The sequence below is a fragment of the Lissotriton vulgaris genome, chromosome 8, assembly GCF_964263255.1.
Source record: "Lissotriton vulgaris chromosome 8, aLisVul1.2, whole genome shotgun sequence".
NCBI lineage: Eukaryota > Metazoa > Chordata > Amphibia > Caudata > Salamandridae > Lissotriton > Lissotriton vulgaris.
In genome coordinates this window covers 37,035,010-37,058,396 of record NC_141696.1, presented here as the reverse complement: position 1 = coordinate 37,058,396, position 23,387 = coordinate 37,035,010, and the positions used below count along the sequence as shown (strand labels likewise).

The window sequence follows — 23,387 nt, the reverse complement described above, 5'->3', positions numbered from 1 at the left end:
ACCTTCGAGCGCTTTAGAAGTTCTCTGCTAATGCCAATGATATGTATTTTGTTATCTGTTCAAGACAACATTAAACTACTGAATCTGCTTTCTAACCCAGTTTTATTCATACATTTGCAAATATTAAATTAAGGGAGGTTCTCTGGCATTGCTTTGATGAACAAGCCTACGTAATAAAAACTTGTCTAAAATTATCCCTGAATAGGAACATTGACATTGGAACTGGGCCTGCTAGAATTGCAGTGGATTAGAATCCACCCAAATATTCACATTTAAACTGTGTAACTTTATGTGCAATTGAGTCTTTCTATTCTGTTTGCATTCTGCCAGAACCTTAGAGACCAACCAGGAGTCCTCAGGTAGTACAAATATCACTTCACCACACATTGCTGGATGCTTCATCTCCAGCAGGGAGGGAGTACATTACCCTAACAATGGTTATCGAGCATTGCTTTTTGATCCAATTATTGTTGTATTTGAAACCATTTAGCTTTCTCAGATGTGATTTTTAATACCCAGGGGTATCCTTTTTAAATACACAGCACCTCATCGTTCTCTACTGTCATCATTACCTGTGGATGAACACAGAGAGTGAGTTAAATTTTAACCATAAGTTGCTGTTTCCCCCAAAGTGCGACCTGGTATGCCCCAAGTAGGTAGGCTTCCACTAAGGGGCCGATTCCGATGTTGGATGGACCTAAGTCCCTCGACATCGGTCAGGAGCCGTAACCAACCGACCTGCTGTCGTCGGTTACTGTCCTGCTAGTACGATGCGACCGAACAGGGTTCTGTCACACTCGTATACTTCACAATGCAAGAATGCATTCTGAGCGGAATGCATGCCTGCATTGTGAAAAGCAGGGGTTCAGTTTATCCCTGCACCCTGTGGCCGGCACCCCAAGGTGCCTGCCACTGGGTGCAGGGATCAACTGAGGGGCACCATAGGTTCCCCCAGGCCGCCATTCGGCAGCCTCGCACCCATGGGGGCCCTGCTGGGGGCCCCCAAAGATAGTTTCCAATTGCCTTTTCATGCCGGAAAAACCAGCACGAAAAAGCAGTGAATAACTGCCATCGTGCTCCCTCGGTCACAAAGAGGCACCCCGGGGAGTACTGAGGGATTTCCGGGCAGCAGACGGGCTCTCCAAGCCTTTCGTCCGCAATCCGGAAATCCGAGTCAGATTCCTTTCCGGCCGAGCCATCAGAATGGCTCGGTCAGAAAAGGATCCGTGCGACACGTTCCGGTTCGGTCAGAAGGGCTCCGACCATCGTTCGGAGCCCTTCAGACCAAAATCGGAATCAGCCCCTAAGTGTAGTGATGCTGGAAAAGGTATTTCTCCAACCTCCAGGGTGGGTCTCAAAAGCAGAAGACTGATCTGCCGCCTCGCTTCCAAAGATTGTGGTTTAGTAGTGGAGTCTGCTTAATTGGCTGTCTAATAGCATCAGTGTGTCATGAGAAGGGCTTTGGACGAGCATCTGTCTGGCATTCATTCTTTTTGTGTCTCTGTCTCCTGCAGTGCTTCTATGACCCGGAGGGCATGGGCAGCAAGAAGAGGTCCCTCTTATATATCAGCAAGTTCTGGAATCAGGTGGACATGTTGGGCCTCATCCTCTTTGTCGCAGGTGTGGCCTGCAGGTGGGTAGAGAATATTTTTAAGAGGAAAAAACTATTTGGGAAAAGCAAACTCATTGAAGCCGTTGGGTGGAACAAAAGACCAATATAGTTGTGAAAAAGTATCATGCTATTTTTTTGTACATTGCAATATGGCAACAAACTCCAAGTCTAGGATATGTGTCTCAAATGAATCACTGACAGAATATCGACGTCGAAAATATCGACATCAAAAATATCGGAGGTGGAATATCGACATCAAAAATATTGAAGTCCTAGCTACATTAAGGTAAGTACAAAAATATCGAGAAAGAAATATTTTTGTAAAAAAATATTGTTTTTTTAATGTTTAAAAATAATATAAAATTAAATAAATACATATAATTAAAATAAACATAGTTAAACATATATTAAAAATTATAATACATATAATGTAAAAAAATAAAGATATACATATATAATATAATATATATATACTTACTTGAGAATATTTACAATTAATTACTCATACACATACAACAATAATATAAATAAAAATATCAAAGCTATATATAACACATTTTAAAAATTAATGTCAAATAAATTAGACACTGCATTAACTAAACCAGTAAATATTGGATTGTGTAGGAGGAAACATTACTATTCCAACTCCACAGGGTGTAACAGTAGGGAAAGTGCTGGATAGCGTTAGGGTTAAAATTACTATTCCAACTTCAGAGGGTGCAACAGTAGGGAAAGTGTTGGATTGCCTAGGGGTCAAAGTTACAATTCCTACTCCAGAGGGTGCAACAGTAGGGAAAGTGTTGGATAGGGTAGGGGTTAAAATACTATTCCAACTCTAGAGGGTACAACAGTAGGGAAAGTTAACAATACCAATAAATAATTATTTAAAATAAATACCAATTAATAATTAACAATTAAAATAAATACGATTGAAGAATAATTTTTTTAAATCAATACCAAAAAACCATAGTTATTAAAAAACATTTAGTAATTAATAATTATTAGCAAAACATTATTGATAAATACCAATAAATAATAACAAAATAAAATGTAATTAATAATTAATAATTAATAAACAATTATTTTTAAAAAATATTATAGGAGGGAAATGTATTCCCAATTAATAATTGATTAACAATTGAATTATCAATACTCAACACTAAAAAAATATTTACTTAATTACAATTAAATGTACTTCCACCTTATTCTCCTATAAACCCACAACCCGCTACGGTACTAAAACGCATAATTTACTTAAATAAATTATTACTAACTTAAACAATTTAATACATTTATTTTAAAACTATTACAATAATAAACAAAAATTATAAAAATAAACATATCAAATAAAATACATAACACTAATATTAAAATCGATATTAGTAACATCGATATTTTTGCTACTATATTACTAACTTCGATATTATCCTTTTTTTATTGCTTATTTAATAAATTATAATGTGAATTATTCACCAATTAATGTTGATATTTTTTGATATCTCTTTCGTGGCATGCCTTTGTCAGTAGGTCAGTTTCTTGGGTGTCTTCTTATCTGAGACATATAGCGCCTATTGATTCTTACAGGTAGAGAATCTTTGTATGAGAACTGTGGTCAGTGAACACCAATTGATTATTGGGCTGTTATTCCAATACACTAGGGGATTCAGTTGCGCAAGTGTTGCCTATGGTCCCGGAGGAGGCCCGGGCCATACTCCCAATGGTTGTTGCCAATGGGAGAGATGTGTCATAGTTCCCCATCAGATATGGACCCCCCCCCCCCCCAGCGCCTTGAGACCCTACGGGTATGTAGCGCGCTTTATAAGTGTCACTGATTGATTGATTGATTGACAGGACTAACTTGCTGGGTAGAGGGATTCTCTCGTTGGTGGCCTTGCCATGCCACTTCCGGTTGAGAACATCTGTTTTTTCTGTTGATGTCCAATTTTCTCTCATGGACATGCCATTGATGGCTTTTGTCTATATCGAGACAAGACAGATTCAGCGCTGGAGTGTTTCAAGGACAGCAGGGCTACAGCAAGGTCCTTGGGCTTGTCTATGGCTCCTCATAAACCCCAATCCGCTTTCCGCCTCTTTCATGGCCACAGACGGGGTCTCTAACCACAATGATACATTCCCAGCTACCACGCCTTGCAGGCTTCTAAGCCATTTTGTTTGCCGAGGATGCAGGTCCCATAGACCACGTGGGCCAGGTGGCCAGCAGTCTGGTCAGTCCACCATCCCCCGGCAGCCGCTGCCTCCAAGCCTATAGGATAAGTTATCTCATTCCCCACTGGTGGTGATCAGTAACATTAGGCAGTTAGGTACTTTAGATAGTCTAAAGGGCTACTCCCTCCCCTTTGTGATAAACCCTCCCCCCATGCCACCCACTTACGATTAGCTGATGGAAGACCATCTCTCCTTGCTCCATCAAGAAGTGCAGGCTCTCTTGGCCAAGCGAGCCATAGAGAGGATGCCTGAATAAAGAAATAGGTTGTAGTTGTTACTCCCACTATTTTTTGGTGTCAAAGGTGGAAGGCGGGCGCTGCGCTGTACTGGATCTATGCCTCCTCAACCTCCTCTTGAAAAAGGAGAAGTTCAAAATGCTCAAACCTCCGCAAGTTCTGTCTACCCTGGACCAAGGAGATTGGATGGTATCTTTGGACTTACAGGATGCTTATTTTCACATCCCTGTCCTGCCTGCCCACAGGTGTTACCTGCTATTCACAGTGGGCCAAGAGCACTTTCAGTTTGTTGTGCTACCTTTTGCCCTTCCCAGTGCCCCTCAGATGTTCACCAAGGTGATGATGGTAGTCACTGCTGATCTGTGGAGGTTGGGGATTTCAGGCTTCCTCTTTCTCGACAACTGACTGTAGAAGGCGGGCCTGCCACGGGCAGTTGTAACCCACCTTCAGACCACAGCGAACCTCCTGCAGATGCTGTGGTTCACTATCAGCATGCCAAAGTTGCACATGACTCACTCTCAGATGCTCCCTTTAATCGAAGCTGTTCCAGACAAGGTGCAGTTTCCGGACTATTCTCCTGAGTGGCGCGTCCAGGATATTCCGGCTATGATACCGATGTTTCAGCCTCTATCCTGGATTTCGATGAGATTGACTCTGAGGCTCTAAGGCTTCATGGCCTCCTGAATCCTGCTGGTGACACATGTGGGCTCTGCAGTGAGACCTGAAAGCCCAGAGGGTCCAGTGTCAGGGGAATCTCCTCAACATTGTCCATGGAGGGTACTGCAAAAGACGTGTAGTGGTGGCAAATTAACTGTGAATGGGTCAGTGCCAGACCCCTCTCTCTTTCCCAGCCAAGTCTAACAGGGGTGACAGATGCATCACTCCTGAGCTGGGCAGCCATCTGGGAGAGGTGGAGAATAGATCAGAGTTCTCAGGTCTCTGGCAGAGTCCTTGCTCCATATAAACCTGTTAGAGCTTCAGGCTATTCACTTGGCATTAAAAGCCTTTCTTCCTTCAATCAAGGGAAGGATGGTGCAGGTATTCACAGACAACACCACTGCCACATGCTACTGCAAATAACAGGGCAGCCTGGAGTCATGGACCCTGTGTCCATAGTGTCTGCGCCTCTGGACATGGCTGGAACTTCAGGGCATTTTCCTGGTGGTGAAGCATCTGGTGGGATCTCTGAATGTCAGAGTGGACAAACTCAGCTGAGGATGCCTAGTATATTATGATTGGTGTCTCCATCAGAGGTGGTGCAAGGTATCTTTCAGCAGTGGGCAAGCCTTGGTTAGATTTTTTCACCACTGCTGAGCACACACAGTCATTAGCCCTGCACATTGGAGTTTCCAAGGGAACTCTAGCTCGGAAAGGCTTTTTGTCTCAAGTTGAGCTCCGGCTTCCTGGACGCCTTTCCACCAATACCACTTTCATGCACTGAATTCTCAAGAAGAACAGGAACGACCGGGTCCAAGTCATTCTGGTGGCTCTAGATTGGGCATGGATAGTCTGGTACCCTGAGCTGTTGAGTATGACCATGGACCTCCAGACAGGCTTCCTCTAGTCTATGGGAGGATCTTCTGTTGAGGCAACAGGACAGGGGTCTGCACCTGAACCTCTACCTACATACATGGAGATTGAGTGGCAAGTTGACAGATTCCTCCTTAAGTCTGTGATGTTATTCTTGCCAAATCAGTATATGTCTGCCATTGGAATAAGTTTGTGTCATGGTAGTCTATCCACAGTGTTGAACCCCTTTCTTCACCTTTATCCAAAGTTCCCTTGTTTGCTTTATCTTTGGCTTAGCAGGGCTGTGCTCTGGCACAGTTAAAGGTCACCTTTCTGCCATCTCAGCATTTTTGCAGTTGCCAGACCAATCATCTCTCTTTAAGTCACCTGTTGGGGCTAGGTTCCTTAAAAGCCTGCAGCATATGTTTCTCCCTATGCCATTCATCAGTGGGACCTCAACCTTGTCCTTACCTTTCTCATGTGTGCACCATTCAAGCCTCTACACAATTGCCCTCTTAGGCTCTTGACAATAAAAACTGCCTTCTTAGTGTACATAACATCGGTATTGCACCGTTACAACGCAACTTTTACAACGCACTACCATTACATCGCAACTTTTACAACGCAAATACCATTACAATGCATGCCATTACAACGCATGTCATTACATAGCAGATACTATTACAACGCATGCCATTACATCGTAAGTATAGGTAAGTATATTATTTTTATTTTACATTATTTTATTAATTTAATTAATATTAAAAATAAATTAAAATATTAATTTATGTATTTTTATAAAATTAATTATATATATTATTTTAAGTAATTGTGGGGTATTTTTAGGTTTTAGGGCTGGGTTTGGTTTTTGGGATACAGGGGTATTTTTAGGTTTTAGGGCTGGGTTTGGTTTTTGGGGTACAGGGGTATTTTTAGGTTTAGGGTTGGGTTTGGTTTTTGGGGTACAGGGGTATTTTTAGGTTTTAGGGCTGGGTTTGGTTTTTGGGGTACAGGGGTATTTTTAGGTTTTAGGCTGGGTTTGGTTTTTGGGGTACAGGGGTATTTTTAGGTTTTAGGGCTGGGTTTGGTTTTTGGGGTACAGGGGTATTTTTAGGTTTATGGGCTGGGTTTGGTTTTTGGGGTACAGGGGTATTTTTAGGTTTTAGGGTTGGGTTTGGATTTTGGGGTATAGGGGTATTTTTAGGTTTTAGGGCTGGGTTTGGTTTTTGGGGTACAGGGGTATTTTTAGGTTTTAGGGCTGGGTTTGGTTTTTGGGGTACAGGGGTATTTTTAGGTTTCAGGGCTGGGTTTGGTTTTTGGGGTACAGGGGTATTTTTAGGGTTCAGGGCTGGGTTTGGTTTTTGGGGTACAGGGGTATTTTTAGGTTTTAGGGCTAAGGGTACAGGGGTATTACGACTTTAAATAAATTAAATTAATTAAATTAATTAAATTAATTTTAATTAAATTAATTACAATATTTACTATTATAAACTTAATTGAATTACATTACTTAAATTAAATTAAATTAATTACCTTTTTAATTTATTTAATTTATTAAAATTAAATAATATTATTTACAATTTTTAAATTAATTAAATTAACTTTATTAAATTAAAAAAAAAAGATATACTTACCTATACTTACGATGTAATGGCATGCGTTGTAATAGTATCTGCTATGTAATGACATGCGTTGTAATGGCATGCATTGTAATGGTACCTGCGTTGTAAAAATTGCGTTGCAACGGTCAGCGTTGTAAGATAACACGTTGTAACGTCATATATCCATAACATCGGCCAGGAGGATCAGTGAATTGCAGGTACTCTCTGTGCACTCTCTTCATACCACCTTCTTCCCAGACAAGCTGGTTCTTCGAACCTGTGTCTCCTTCCTTCCAAAGGTTGTTACTCCCTCCCATGGGGCCAGAGCGTTACCCTCCCTACCTTCTTTGCTCATCCTAATCCCTTCAAAGAGAAGGCGAGACTCCACCATCTGGACACAAAAATAGTGTTGTTGTTCTACCTTGACCGCACAAAAGAGTTCCTGGTGGATGATCAACTCTTTGTGGGCTATGCCGGAGTTAAAAAAGGAAAGGCTATGCAGAAGCTGACCATCTTGCGACAGATTGTGCAATTCATTGGACTTCAAACAGCCCTTGATGTAGTGTAGTTCCTATATTCCCAATAGGCTCTGCGCATTGGAATAATATATACTATAGAATTGACGTAGGACTTGGGTCAACGAGGTCTCTATCGAATATATTAAACTTAACTGTGGGTGCCAGCTAGCTCAGAGGTCATTAGTTTCTGACAACCGCATAAACATGACAACTTTGTCTTCCAAGAATAAAACGTACCTCTAGAGTCGTGGAAACAACAGATAGATATTTCACTCAGTCAATCTTGCATGTATCGTTTCACCAGAGGTGCAGAGAAATAGAGAGACGGGCGTTTTTCAATAAAAGGTATTTATTGAACTGTCTTCTTTCCCATGCAAAAGAAATAAACTGCTACAATCGTAATACTGGCTGTAAAGTATGATGCGTACAGCAAGAAGAGTATTATTAAATAATACTGTAAAAGCATGGTATGGTTTCTAAGCTATATAAAATAACATATATAAATAACAATGGTTATAACAATGGTAAATAACTGGTTCTTCTAAAACACGCCTACCCCAATGTACCTAACCTAGGTCTAGTACGAGGGAAGAAGTAAGTATTGTGTAGCATAGGTTTAGTATTCTTTTGCCAAGAATCTATCCAATATTTCTCTTAGGTTCTAATCAGCTCCGTACCTTGGTTTAGAATGAAGGAGGTCTGGTATCTCTCTGTCTCAGGACTCGATTTCCCAACACCCCACAAGGGGAGCTTGGAAACACTGGAGCCGGATTTCTCAGCAAGAAAAAAGACAGCGTCTCTCTCAGTGCATCTGCTGGAGGGTTGGCTCCCTTCAGCACTTGCTGCGGTGAGCTGTGTCGGGTAGGTAGATAGTCGAACTGCTCCAAACCACAGTTTGTTTGCTAGGGCAAGTGTGGCCATATTTATACCTTGAAGGTGCCGAGTTTGATGTAAGGTTGGACATAATGTTGCAGTTCTTTGAGAACTCCATGAGTTCTTGGACAAATCAATATTCGAGCAAGGGGAAGTCCCTGACTGCTGAAGGCGAGTTTTTCCAAGAAATCGTTGTGGATTTTCGGAACTAGTGGAAGTAGCCCTGCTGTATTTGGACTGCATGGGCTAAGTCTAAATATGGTTATGATTTCTATACCTATATAAGTACATGGTGATTTATACCTATATATGGGCACTAGCAGCCCGTCCCGACGTTGTCCGGGTATGAATTGCTGCCGGCCAGTAGTATATTGTTTTGTAGGATTTCGTTATGATAGCATTTCTTATCTGAGACAGGCCTGTGAAACGCTCCGACTTATAGTGCACTGCTGATGCACTTAAGAGTGCGCGTTCAGTAGTGCGTGAACTTGAGTTTCCCTACTTTATTTTTCCTTGCAATATTATATAGCGCTAACTCGACAACATGGCATGAGCACAATGTACATTACAGAAGAACACATTCATTTGTGGTAGGCACAGGGAGACAAAGCGATTTGCCTGGAATCACAGGATGTTGAGCTGATGCCGAGATTCGAACGTAGCTCCCCAGCTCTAAAGTTCGCAATTCTAGAACTTGTTGCGGGAGGTGTGTCTAAAAGTGTATGTCGGTGCTGGCCATCAATGAGAGAGACCTGTGCATTTTTCAAATCGGTGGTGAAAAAATATGAGTATGTTGCTGGAGATGTGGGCCGCCGTGCCACCAATGTACTTACCGGGGGAGGGTAAACACCCATTATTCCGCAACTTTCTTTCCGCATACCATCACTCCGCATACTTTCATTATGAAAGTACCATGACTCCGCAATGCCATTATAACGCATGTCATTACATTTTATATGCTTTTACCACGCATGCATTTACAATGAAATTCGTTGTAAATGCATGAATGGTAAAAGCATGTTTTTTTTAAATGTTTAGATAAGGTAAGTATGGGTATAGGGGTATATGTTTTGGGGTACTGAGGTATATGTTTTGGGGTGTTTGGGTATTTTAAGGGTTCAGATATAGTTTTACGTTATGTGGTACAGGGGTAGTTTTAGGGTTTGGGGATAGGTATGGGTTTTGGGGTACAGGGGTATTTTTAGGGTTCAGGGCTAGGTTTGGGTTTTGGGGTATTGGGGTATTTTTAGGGTTCAGGGGTAGGTTTGGGTTTTGGGGTACAGGGGTATTTTAAGAATTCAGGGCTAGGTTTGGGTTTTGGGGTACAGGGGTATTTTTAGGGGTAGGTTTGGGTTTTGGGGTACAGGAGTATTTTAGGTTTCAGGAGTAGGTTTGGGTTTTGGGATACAGGGTTATTTTTATGGTTCCGGGCTAGGTTTGGGTTTTGGGGTACAGGGGTATTTTTAGGGTTCAGGGGTAGGTTTGGGTTTTGGGGTACAGGGGTATTTTAAGGGTTCAGGGCTAGGTTTGGGTTTTGGGGTACAGGGGTATTTTAGGGTTCAGGGGTAGGTTTGGGTTTTTGGGTACAGGGGTATTTTTATGGTTCAGGGCTAGGTTTAGGTTTTGGTGTACAGGGGTATTTTTAGGGTTCAGGGGTAGGTTTTGGTTTTGAGGTACAGGGGTATTTATAGGGTTCAGGGCTAGGTTTTGGGGTACAGGGGGATTTTTAGGGTTTAGCGATATGTTTGGGTTTTGGGGTACAGGGTATATTTATAGGGTTAAAATGGGTTAGTGTTTAAGGGTGTTGGGGTATTTTAAGGAGTAAGGGTGGGTTATGATGATGGGGTGCAGGGGTATTTAAAGGGAGCAGGGTGGACACCCGGAGCTGGAATGTACTGAACCTGGGAAGAAAACACAATGAAATATTGGGCACAACGCACACTTTTTTTTCCGTAATCCCGTGCCCCGCACACGCCCACGCCCCCAGCACACGCCCACAGCACAGGATATGAGACATGGCATGAAGGGCGGAACGTACCACACGCCCCCAGCGTTTGTTACGCGACCAGCACACACCCACAGCACAACGCAGACACGCCCACAAGGGACTACTTCCAACGCTGTATTGGGTGTTGTGATTGGTGCTGTGGTTCCTGAGATTACCCACCTCAAATGTTTGGGCTCTCTCTTTATTATATTAGTATGGATTGGTGAATTCTTTGTCAAATAAAAAAAAATTGAGAGAGAGAGAGCAGTGACTGACCATATTCCTGTTCTCTGAGCTTTACGTAATGCTCTTTCCTTTCCCTTGTGCCCAGAGCCAGCGAGGTCACGAGACAGGAGGGGATTAGAAGAGAGCAGTCAATGTCATTGCTCATTTTTAGCCTGCAAAGCAACTGTTTGTAACCCCTGCTTGAAGGAGGCAGCCCGGGTCAGTTTTCCTCCTGGACACTGAACTCGCTTGACGACTTCAGTTCTGTGTTGTGGCAGTGGCTGCTGATGAAAATGAAAATCGTTTTATCAAGTGATAATTTTAAAAGTTACGTGGTGGGTGGGAAAGAAATTTTATGTTATTTTTTTTGTTAGCCACTGGTCGCTCTGACTCCATATTTAGTTTGTCCTTAATTTTTGAAGTGGTGCCTATGACTGTCTAAGGTTTTCTAGTTGAGTTACTTCTAGGCCTGATGCAGCAACACCTAATACGAATAAACAGACTCTCGCTAGTAAGAGCGATAGTTTCCTTGCAGGCATCAGCCATTTACCTTATAAAAACGGGGCAGATATAAAACGAAGAAAAAGTAGTCCCCTTTGCTGAAACAATACTAAAACGCCCAGGTTCTTTCCCGATGTCATCACGCAGACGTCGCGGCCGGCGCGACTTGCAAGGGACTACTTTATTTTTATTCCTAATTTTTTAAACAACATATATTTTTTCTTTTTATATAGCCTATGTCCTTCTGCTTGCCCTGAGGTTTTGAAAGATGTCTTGGGTGTTTGGATTGGTGGTGTACTTTTCGAGTTTACCTGGCTCAAAGGACACAGGGGCATATTATCAACAAATAGCGATATTTATCGCTAAGTATGGTTAGAGAGAATTTTTTTATCGGTAAGCATCGCTAAGCATCGCCTATTTTTATCGCTTAGGAACCTTGCTATTATCAAGGTTTATCTCCTAAGCGATAAAAATCGGCCGAAATGCATGAATATCGCTGAAAAGTCAGCGATATTCATGCATTATCGAGCTAATGCTCTTAGCCATGTTATCCACCTCCCATTGGATAACATGGCTAAGAACTGCTCCTGGGCAGGTGTTAGCTTTTGGAGATATTCGCGCTTAGCGCGAAAATCTCCAAAAGTTGATAATAGGAGATAGCGATGTTAGCGACTGTTTCCAGTCGCTAACATCTTGGCACGCCCACTTTGCATGTCATTAGTGATAAATATCACTGACATGCAAAGCGGGGCCCAAGATGGTCGCTATCTCCTATTAGCTGTTGCTAACTGGTGTTAGCGACAGCTTGGTAATAGGGAGATAATTTTATCTCCGCTTTCTTGGCTTTTAAAGCCAAAAAGCGGAGATAAACCCCCTTGTACATATGCCCCACAGTTCTCTTTTTATAATAGTAGTATAGATAGATATACGCACGCACGAATATGTATGCATGTATGTATGTAAGAACACATTTGTAAGGCTGCACATAAACCGGGACAGGCCAGGCCAGACCAGACATAGAAGTAAGACTAAAAAACTTTAGTTCTACTTTTATTTCTCTCCTGTCCCGGTTTTTGATTTTCAAAATCTGGTCACCCTAAATGTAATCGTAGCTAGATAATGTACTGTGTTTTTATGCATATAATGAAATTAGTGTGCAGTTGGGTGTAGTTCCCAATATTGCCCACGAGATGGCAATATGGGACCATAAATAATTGCTCACTTTTAAGTCGCCATGCAAACTTGTGCTGTCGTTACAATGTTCTGTCCTTTTCCCTTTATTACCAAAAGCCAGTTTTACAACGTGCTTCCAACATCACCTGCTTTTAAAGGCCTGCAGCTGTTCGCTTTCCTCACATGCCGCAGAGTCAACAAGGGAGGGATTTAGAAATGCACTCCGAGTGGAGCCCTCATTCGAAGCAGAGTAAATGTTTATACCAGACGAGGTTAATGTAAATGTGGCAGAAACTTCCGTCGGATGCATGCATTAGACACCATTAAGTAGGCAATGTATAGAGAAGATGTGAAGGCATGCATGCTGATAGGGGAGGTAAGCACACAAGGAAGGGACTGACATCACGAGCCGACGGAACTACAAAAATGGCCGCTGTGATGTCATTTTGTAGTCCCGCGGGCCGTTTTTTCACCGATGGTCAGTGTTGCAAGCTCCAAGGGCAGTGAGTTATAAAATACGAATAAACAGACTCTCGCTAGTAAGAGCGATAGTTTCCTTGCAGGCATCAGCCAATACCTTATAAAAACGGGGCAGATATAAAACGAAGAAAAAGTAGTCCCCTTTGCTGAAACAATACTAAAATGCCCAGGTTCTTTCCCGATGTCATCACGCAGACGTCGCGGCCGGCACTACTTGCAGGGAACTACTTTATTTTTATTCCTAATTTTTTAAACAACGTATATTTTTTATTTTTATATAGCCTATGTCCTTCTGCTTGCCCTGAGGTTTTCAAAGATGTCTTGGGTGTTTGGATTGGTGGTGTACTTTTCGAGTTTACCTGGCTCAAAGGACACAGTTCTCTCTTTATAATAGTAGTATAGATGAATCGGGAAAATTACACTAGGGTCCTAAAATTCTCTAAAACACCCATTCCACTTTATTATGTTTAATATTACTAAAAATTCTAAGCATAAAACATATCTAAAGCATGTGTTTACAATCCCACCCAAAATACACAAAAATGCATTTGAAAAGGTTGTACACGAAAATGAGCATGTGAACTGTACACATTTGAAAATAGTGTTTTCATACGAAGTATATAGTATGAAAGTATTAATGCTAATTAAATGAATAACAAAATGTACATTTATGAAATGGCTCTTAATTACAGAATAAAAGGTCAAGACCATCCCATAGCAGGATATATAAACTGTTTTGTTTTGAGGCAAAGGTCAAATATTGTCTCTAGGAAGTATTCAAAGAATTCTTGTTCTCTAAGAACAGTTCTACTTTAAGCAGACTACTTTCTGCCAAAAAAGAGTTTAATTTTGGAAACAAGTCAAATCAAATTGTAGAAAAATAGAGTTCCAAAGTTATAAGGTTTGTTTTGAAAAGTGAAGGTCGAAATCCCAGTTGATAGAACGCTGTGTGCTAATTTCAAAAGTTATTTTCGCTGTCAGGAGAAAACATCACATCTTCTAAGCTGGCAAAGAAATCGTCTACCACAGTACGTGAAAGTTGGACTACTTCATTAAGTAGATCAATTGTACACAGATGAGAAGCACCGCCGTCAGTGTTATCCACATTAGCAATGTTCGCAGCAGATGGTACCTGTGTGCCTGTTGCTCCTCGTATCTCACCCTCAGCTGGAATTGCCGGTGAGACCTCAATAAATGCCATCATCAGGATTGGTAGCCGTTGGGGACAACACAATGCATGAGCCGTTACCGAACCAAGCAAAAGCGTCAACATCCTTTGGCAGTGCTGATGGAAGTGTAATAAAAACGCCCAACACACATTCTTCTCCGCAAAGCAGGCATCGTAGAACAGGTAAGATGCAATCTTGCCAGATTAGTCTGAATGAAAGGAACCAAGTGGTATTCAGATCTCTTAATGGAGCCAGGCCAAGAATCTGTGTAGTTCGTTCACGATACTGCATGGCAAGGAGAGCGTTCTCCATTGTAGTCTGAGTATCGCTGTTGAGTGGACTTGCCATATCGAAGCAGAAGAAACAAAAATAAAATTCCTGCTACGAGTCCCAAGATGAGAGGCAGGCAGCCGAAGACAGAGTGCACGAAATTTAGAAAAATGCCTAGGACTGTTCCAAATGGTGCTAATAGTCCCAAAAAATGGTCTTAAATACATGTACAATACCACTGGTATCTGACATGTTTAAGATACAACCTAACATTTCTACAAAATGTATGGGACGGTTCGTTGATAATAGGGCATGTATCTCCGCAGAGGACCTTGCACCTTGCAGATCATACGTCTCTCTGGACGAGGTCAGTGGCATAGTTTTTTGCAAAAGAATGGCTTTCATTCTGCTTAAAGTATCAATTCGTATAGAAGAGATGTTCAGTGAAGGCCATAATGGTGACTCCCCGTCTGTCTTGCTTTTAGGAAACAATACTTGCATACAACAAGTGACCCTGGCTAACACACTAACAAGATAGGCTATTCCTGGCACCATTCTACAACAGCTGTGATCATTCAACATTATGTAGCTACCATTGGATAGCTGCCTAAAAACTGGATCTATCACTGCCGCCGGGGAAACCTGCAGGTGGCAAGAGAGGTTAGTCGAGGAACCATTGCAGGCTCCGTGTAAATTAATACCATGACACAAAAATGTACCGCTTACTGCGAGTTGGCAATTATTACCACTAAAAAATACTTCCTTTCCCCCACTCCAACATTTGTGTGTGTATGGTAAATCCCAGGACGACTTAATGTAATCTTTACCCAACCTTTCATACAGGTCTGCTGGTATGTGTTTTAAGCAATACTGAAACTGGAAAATCGTCACTGGTATTGTGATGATGCCATGTATTATCCATTCTACAACAGGTTTCTCAGAAATAGTTAATGGTAATCTTTCCAGTTTTTCAATGCTTAGCACCGTAAAGTCTGCTCCTTTTTGTGCCAAAGAGATTTGTTCAACTGTAAGGTTAAATCCAGTAAACAATGACTGTGGTGTTGATTAGACACCATGGCACGTAGCCTGAACGGAGATTTCGTAACATCCAGCCTAGCAGCATTATAGAACGCAATTGAGACTGTCCATGTTGCAACATGAGCAATTCCTGTTCTATTATATCTATTGCAGAGGATACAATGCTGTCCAAAGAATAAATTCTGGAGGACAGAGTCATTAACCAATTGTCCACTACAGAGAGTGCTTTCTCTAAGTTAATACGATCAATTTCTCGTATTCTTTCTGTAGTTTCCATTTGCATGACTTTCCATGCTTCATTATAAGCAGGAAACGTTTCCTAGAATGTTTTTGAGCTACCCTTTAGCGGCGTTGGACAATGTTCCCATTGATTATAAGTATAAATATTTCCAGGGTTTGCAGATTTGTGCAAATAATTATGACCATAATGATTAAAATAATACTTTTGTTCATAATCTGATGAACCTTCTAAGTATTCATAACAATGGATCACCCACAACGCTGCCGAATTAGCACCCTTGAAAAACCATCAAATCAAGCAAGGTAGCAAAAAAGCCCCCTGGTTCAATGATGACCTTAAGAAATCCAAGAAGATCTGTCGCACCCTCGAGAAAGCCTGGCGAAAAAACCCAACCACTGACAATCAGGCCACCTTCAAGAACGCTACTCGCAAACACCACCAACTGATCCGATCCACCAAGAAATCAGCATTCAAGGATCGACTCGACAACAACGCTCACAACAGCAAGGAACTATTCAACATCATCAAAGAGTTTACCAACCCCACCTCCGGCACCAACGACATCACTCCCTCCCAAGACCTCTGCGACTCTCTAGCCTCGTTCTTCCACAACAAAATCGCTGACATACATAACAGCTTTGGCGACCAGTCCACCCCACCCACCTCCGAACTAAAACCCCCCTCCAACAACCTTCTCGCCTGGAACCCAATCATCACTGAAGACACCATCCGCCTGATGAACTCCATCCACTCAGGATCGCCAACCGATCCATGTCCCCAGCACATCTTCAACAAAGCAGACTCCATTATCGCACCCCATCTCCGAGACGTCATCAACTGCTCCCTCAACTCCGCTACCTTCCCGGAAAGCTGAAAACATGCCGAACTCAGCGCCCTCCTGAAGAAACCCACAGCAGACCCCACTGAATTTAAGAACTACCGCCCCATTTCGCTCCTCCCATTTCCTGCCAAAGTCATTGAGAAAGCCGTCAACAGTCAGCTCGCCGCCTTCCTCAAATCCAACAAATCCCTCGACCCTTCACAGTCCGGCTTCCGAGCCAAACACAGCACCGAGACCGCCCTCATCGCAGCAACAGACGACATTCGAACTCTACTGGACAACGGAGAAACAGCTGCCCTCATCCTACTTGACCTCTCCGCTCCCTCGACACAGTCTGTCATAGCACCCTTATACAACGCCTCAGCAACGTCGGATTACAAGGAAAAGCATTGGACTGGATCATCTCGTTCCTCGCCGGAAGAACCCAGAGAGTCCGCCTCCCCCCTTTTAGTTCAGAGGCCACCAAAGTCATCTGCGGCGTACCACAAGGATCATCACTCAGTCCCACCCTCTTCAACGTATACATGAGTCCCCTCGCACTCATCGCGCGCCAACACAACCTCAACATCATCTACTACGCAGACGACACCCAGCTAATCCTCTCCCTCACCAAAGACCCAAACACCGCCAAAATCAACCTACACGAAGGGATGAAAGAAGTAGCCGAGTGGATGAAGAACAGCCGTTTAAAACTGAACTCGGGCAAAACGGAAGTCCTCATCTTAGGATCATCCCCCTCCGCCTAGGACGACTCATGGTGGCCACTGGCCCTGGGAAACGCACCCAAACCAATGGACCACGCACGTAACCTGGTCTTCATCCTGGACTCCTCCCTCTCGATGACCAGACAAGTCAACGCCGTCTCATCATCATGCTTCAACATCCTACGTATGCTCAGAAAAATCTTCCGTTGGATCCCCACCGAAACAAGAAAGACGGTCACCCATGCACTGGTCACAAGCCGACTGGACTACGGAAACACCCTTTACGCCGGAACCACAGCCAAACTACAGAAAAAACTCCAACGCATCCAAAACGCTTCAGCCAGACTCATCCTAGACATCCCCCGCCAAGCTCACATTTCTGGTCACCTGAAAGACCTCCACTGGCTCCCCGTCAACAAGAGAATAACCTTCCGTCTCCTCACCCACGCACACAAAGCCCTCTACGACCTAGGACCCGAATACCTCAACACACGCCTGTCCTTTTACACCCCCACCCGCCAACTACGATCGTCCAATCAAGCCCTCGCCGCAATTCCACGCATCCAAAGATCCACCATGGGGGGAAGATCCTTCTCCTACTTAGCGGCCAAGATCTGGAATTCTCTCCCCACCCACCTACGCCTTACACAGAACCACCTCTCCTTCAGAAAACAACTAAAAACTTGGGTATTCGATAAGTAAAGCACCCCCCCTCCCTCAAGCGCCTTGAGACCCTATGGGTGAGTAGTGCGCTATACAAATTTTAAACTTGAACTTGAACTTTTACTTGCTGCATCCATTTTACTATATTTTTCATCTATAAGCTTTCCCAAACTTAAAACAAGAATGAGCCAAAATAGGAGAAAAAGTACACCTTGCACAATCCAAAATTCAGCCCATGGTGAAACCAGGTATATTTTTTCAAGTTGATGAAAGTGTTCTTTTATTTTTTTATTTGAAAGTTTTATTTGCTGGCGTCGTTTCAGACTCACTGGGATCCTCAGAAAACGTATCAAAGTTGATGAAATAGCCAGAGGCAGTTCTGTCAATTGTTGGAATTGCATCCGGATTACTTGAAATCGCTGGAGCTGCTTCATCCTTTGTCATATTAGTATTGTAGACAGGAGAGTCTTGACGAACTGTTATTTGGGTCTCAAGAGGCACAAGTTCCATGGTTTTATTGCATAGTCCATCTTTTCTTACTGCTGGTTTATCAAAGGTGATCAGTCTCTCAGTGTGAACCTCCTGGATAGTAGCAAGATTCGGTTGTCTGCTACATCTTTGGAGCCCACTGGGCCTACTACTTATTATCAGCCACATGATGTGGTTTTACCAGGTCAATGGATACAGACCTGTTCTCCTTTCTACCTGCAAGGGGCAGCAGTAACACTGTTCTTGATCCGTGGATTGCTAGTACAGGTTCTGGTTTTCTGTAAGATGGCCCAAATTCCTTCTTGTCCACGATCTTTTCTCTGACTAGATGCTCAATCTTTGGAATCCAGATAGGCCTTGCTGTGACAGGTGGTTTTTCTTCAGTGGTCGGTGGCTTCTGTAGTGTATTGCTCAGACTTTTTCTTGTTTCATTTAAGTCCTACAGAACAGCCAAACGGTCTTTGATATCAAAGGGTTTTTGGTCTACCACTGAAGTGTGACGATCGAGGTATTGAACTGTCATTCTAGTACCAAAAAGCATTTCATATGGAGTGATTCCACCCAGAGAATTTCTTGGCAGATTGTTAAGACTACGTTGGACACTTATTAGATGTTTGACCCACCCGTCACCCAAACTTAATACTCTAGCTGTTATAGATTGCTTTATGTCACATTTTTTTCTTTCCAGTACGGCATTTCCCTCAGGATGGAATGGACTTGAGTACCGCAATGCAACCCCCAAGCTGGCCATGGCCTCTTTGTAAGCTCGAGAGCTAAGAGCAGCACCCTGGTCAGAATGTAGCGTGCCGATTGCGTATGTGCTGATAAAGACTAGCAAATCTTTTATAACAGCCTGGGCGTCAGCCGAGCGCTAAGCCCACATCCAAATGAATCTGTCCTAATAGTTGTGGGACCGCATTAGTCCATAGTGACATCTGCGTGTATAAAGTCTAATGCTGTCTAACAGTGGTGTCTAAACTGGGCTGGCTACACTGCAGTCAGGTATCTGGTGGTGATCAAAGCTATGATCTCTGTAACAGACATCACAATTAATTCCAAATACGTAAATGTGGGTGCTCATCCCTGGCCACCAGTACATCTCTTTTAATTCTAATAGAGATTTTGAGATCCCTTGATGTGTCAGACCCTCTCCCATGTGTGCTTCTTGAACCAAAGCACCTCTCCGGTTCCTGTTGGCATTACCCTATCCCCCACTCCAGGGATTCGAGCAAAAGGAATGGAGTTTGCATCAATTATGTATGTATATTCTAGTGGATAGTTCAGAGGTAACGCTACACCGCTTCCTTTCATTGTGGCATTGACAGCTAGCATTGTTTCACCATCTATTTTTATTTATGAACGAGTGATTGCAGCTACGAAAGCCGTTTGCACAGCTGCCTTTGCGGCTTCAGCAGCCAATGAATTCCCTGCAACGTGAACACCATCATGCTGATGTCTCCGTTTATGGATCACGTGAGTCTTTTTTAGTTCTTTCTGCAATAGAACTACTTGTTCCCAAAGCATTTTATGCTTAATTGTGCCACCATTTGCATCTTTGAAACCGTCTTGAACCCAGTTCTGTAAATATTCGTTGTAAGATTGATTGCAGTAATACGAATCGCACACTATGAGTGTGGGGAGCATTCTACGAACCGGAGAGCTGCACACGGCCGGGCTTTGCTCCGCTGTCTGTCTGTGGCCGGGCTTGGCTCCGCCGTCCATTGCTGTGGTGATGAGAGGGCCGGGCTTTGCTCTGCTGGTGGCCTGGCCGGGCTTGGCTCCGCCGGGCCACGAAAAAAACCACAACCCCCAGCATCCCCTTGCGGCAAGGACGCCGCCGCCGCCCTCGCAATCAGGAAGCGCCTGGGGGCATAAAGGATCCCTTGCGACGGAGTGCTGTGGGAGCATTCTACGAACCGGAGAGCTGCACCCGGCCAGGCTTTGCTCCGCTGTCTGTCTGTGGCCGGGCTTGGCTCCGCCGTCCATTGCTGTGGTGATAAGAGGGACGGGCTTTGCTCCGCTGGTGACCTGGCCGGGCTTGGCTCCGCCGGGCCGCGAAAAAAACCACAACCCCCAGCAGCCCCTTGCGGCAAGGCCGCCGCCGCCGCCCTCGCAATCAGGAAGCGCCTGGGGGCATAAAGGATCCCTTGCGACTGAGTGCTGTGGGAGCATTCTACGAACCGGAGAGCTGCACACGGCCGGGCTTTGCTCCGCTGTCTGTCTGTGGCCGGGCATGGCTCCGCCGTCCATTGCTGTGGTGATAAGAGGGCCGAGCTTTGCTCCGCTGGTGGCCTGGCCGGGCTTGGCTCCGCTGGGCCGCGAAAAAAACCACAATCCCCAGCAGCCCCTTGCCGCAAGGACACCGCCGCCGCCCTCGCAATCAGGAAGCGCCTGGGGGCATAAAGGATCACTTGCTCCCTCGTCCCGAGGGACGCGCGCGGGCGCGCCCGGGAGAAGCCCGGGACAAGGGCGGGCCGTCTGCGGCCGTCAGAGGCCAGAGGAGGCCGGGCTTGGCCACGGACATTGGCTCCTTGTTCTTGGATCATGGACTTTTAGTAAGCCATTTCTTTTAATCACTGTATAACGTTTGTTTTAGTCATCTTGGTCTTATTGTTTAGATAGTTTTCTCAATAACTGGCTTGGGTTTTGCCATTTAACTTACTCCATAACTATCATTTGTAGGGCCCTATCATGTCCAAGCTTAGGTCGTCTAAACCAGCGGCAATAAATGAGATAAGGACAATGGACAATTATCTTGTAAAGGTTGTCAGCAAGATTAACAAAGAAAGGAGACTATCATTAAGTAGGGTTAGTCCAGAAATCTCACCTACAAAGCTGAGTGCGCCTACCACATTGTTGCCTCACTTAGACAGTGGCTTGGCCGCTCCTAATAATGTTAACACAAATAACGATGCATTCATTATAGTGCCAACAGAAGAGCGGGAAATTGTAACTGAGTCCATCCCAAGTCAGAGCCCGTCACCCTTCCCAAGGACCTCACCAATTCAATCACCTTTACGGCGGATAGTGCGTGCTTGCAGGAAGGCACCTGCTAAAAGGGTGGTGGGACGGAAGACCAAAAAGGTAGGCACAACATCACATAGCAGGGGAGACACTCCTGAGTCCATAAACATAGTGTAAGGAAGTACCTTGCATCCAGCCCATATTGAACTCTTGGCCACCATTATTGAGACGAAATTAGAGGCACTGATTAGACCATTGGTGGAAAAGATAGAATTAGTCGCTCATGAGGTCACCAGACTTGGGGGTCTTTTAGATTCCCACATGACCCGGTTTCCTATTCAGATGAGCCCTCAAACTGGCCTACCGGGTCCTTTGGGTAACATCACAGTGGGACCCGTAGCTCCAGTATCGGCTAGCTCTAGGGTCAGTGGCACAGGGGTCACTGTTCAGGCTCCCACAGTCGCAAACGCACCGAACATTCCACCTTCAAATCTATCAATAGTGGCAACCCCTATAGTACAAACTCCAGTACAACCCCAAGTAGCACTAAATGGTAGCCAAAATAACCTAGCAGGGGGAGACACTGCCGGGAGAAGTAGGATTAGGCGGAAAAACTCTGTCAACCTCCCACCGGAGTGTGTTCCATACACGGTGGTATTAACAAATGTGCCAGAGGTTGACTCTTGCCTAACTGATCCTAGGCTAGAAACTGCCTTAAAAAATAAAACCCTTGCCTGGTTGAATTGAACTGTGGCTTTCCGTTTGCCTTCTCTAACGACATTATATCCACATGCAGAGTTAGTTGGATTGGCAATGGTAGAAAAAACATAAGAGGGGACTGTATCATCGTAAACTTTAAACATCCGCAACACGTTGCAACAGTCCTCCTTAGAGCTGCTTCTTTGCCAAACTTGGATAACTCAGTATGCGCCAGACCCCTTGGCTTTTTCTATAATCATCTGGATAACACCCAATATCGAGTACCTCAACAGCAAGGGTATCCTGTACATGGGCATGGGAGGGGAATGGCTGGTTGTGTGCAGAATGTCCTTTTGAACGTACCCTAGCAACAAAATAGGGCGGACTCATACTGTTATCAGTTAGCAAACAGGCAGTTTGATCATACCTTACCTCTTTATAATCGTTTTACTGCCTTATCATCACTAGAGGAAAATGATTGACTGCCTGCTGTCTCAGAGAACTCTAGCCAGTTATCAACTTCGACTTTTAACATTGCTACATGGAATATTGCTGGCCTAAGGAATAAAACTGGGAATGCTGAATGGCTAATGTCTTTAAAATCCTATGACATCATTGCCCTACAAGAGACTTGGGACCAAACAAACAGTTTTTCTTTGGATGGCTATAGCCACTTTTTTTAACCCAGCCAGTAGTAGTGTGGCAGGAAGATCTAAGGGGGGCCTGCTAAGCCTATTCAAACTGGACATAAAAGGAACACTAACCCAATGTTCTTCGGGCTCTGAAAATTGTCTGATTGTTGAACTATCTACTCAAGATAAAGCCAAGATTCTTTTTGTTAATTTTTATAATTCACATGCAAATGAGCATACCAGTCAAAATTTGGAAGTATTGGATACATTTTTGTCAACCTACAGTATTAATGTAGATGCCTTTGAATTGATATTATTAGGGGACTTTAACATACACCCATGTACCCTCCCATGCATTATTAAAGATGATGATGGTCCCCCCCTCTCCTGATCTGTCCATCTGGAAAATACTAGGCGAGGAGAGCATCTTGAAACTTTTCTTGCAAGATGGAACTTATATGAGTCAGGTTGTGGGGATGGAAAAAATAGGTCTCCTACCTTCAAGGGAAAAGACGTGGGTACTATTATAGATTATATTTTTGTGTCTTCTTATTGGTTAAATAATGTGATAAAATATTACACAGAGGTGTCAGTTTTTAGCGATCATAACCCTGTTTTAATTGAAATGAAGCATACGGATTTAATTTCCTTAAAAACAGTAAAAGTTAGAGGGGGACAAAAAGTCATGGTAAAAGATCAAAACCGTAGGTTGAAATGGACAAAAATAGTCCCTGAA

General features: G+C 43.6%; 1 protein-coding gene across 1 annotated transcript in view; it reads left to right on the top strand.

The window, feature by feature from the left end:
• LOC147693336 (transient receptor potential cation channel subfamily M member 2-like) overlaps positions 1 to 23,387 on the top strand; it is a 136,409-nt gene that overhangs the window by 5,750 nt on the left and 107,272 nt on the right. Inside the window, exon 2 of the mRNA XM_086933209.1 lies at positions 1,515 to 1,633. Within this exon, the coding sequence (XP_086789335.1) occupies positions 1,515 to 1,633 (119 nt within the window). The remainder of the gene's footprint in view (positions 1 to 1,514; positions 1,634 to 23,387) is intronic.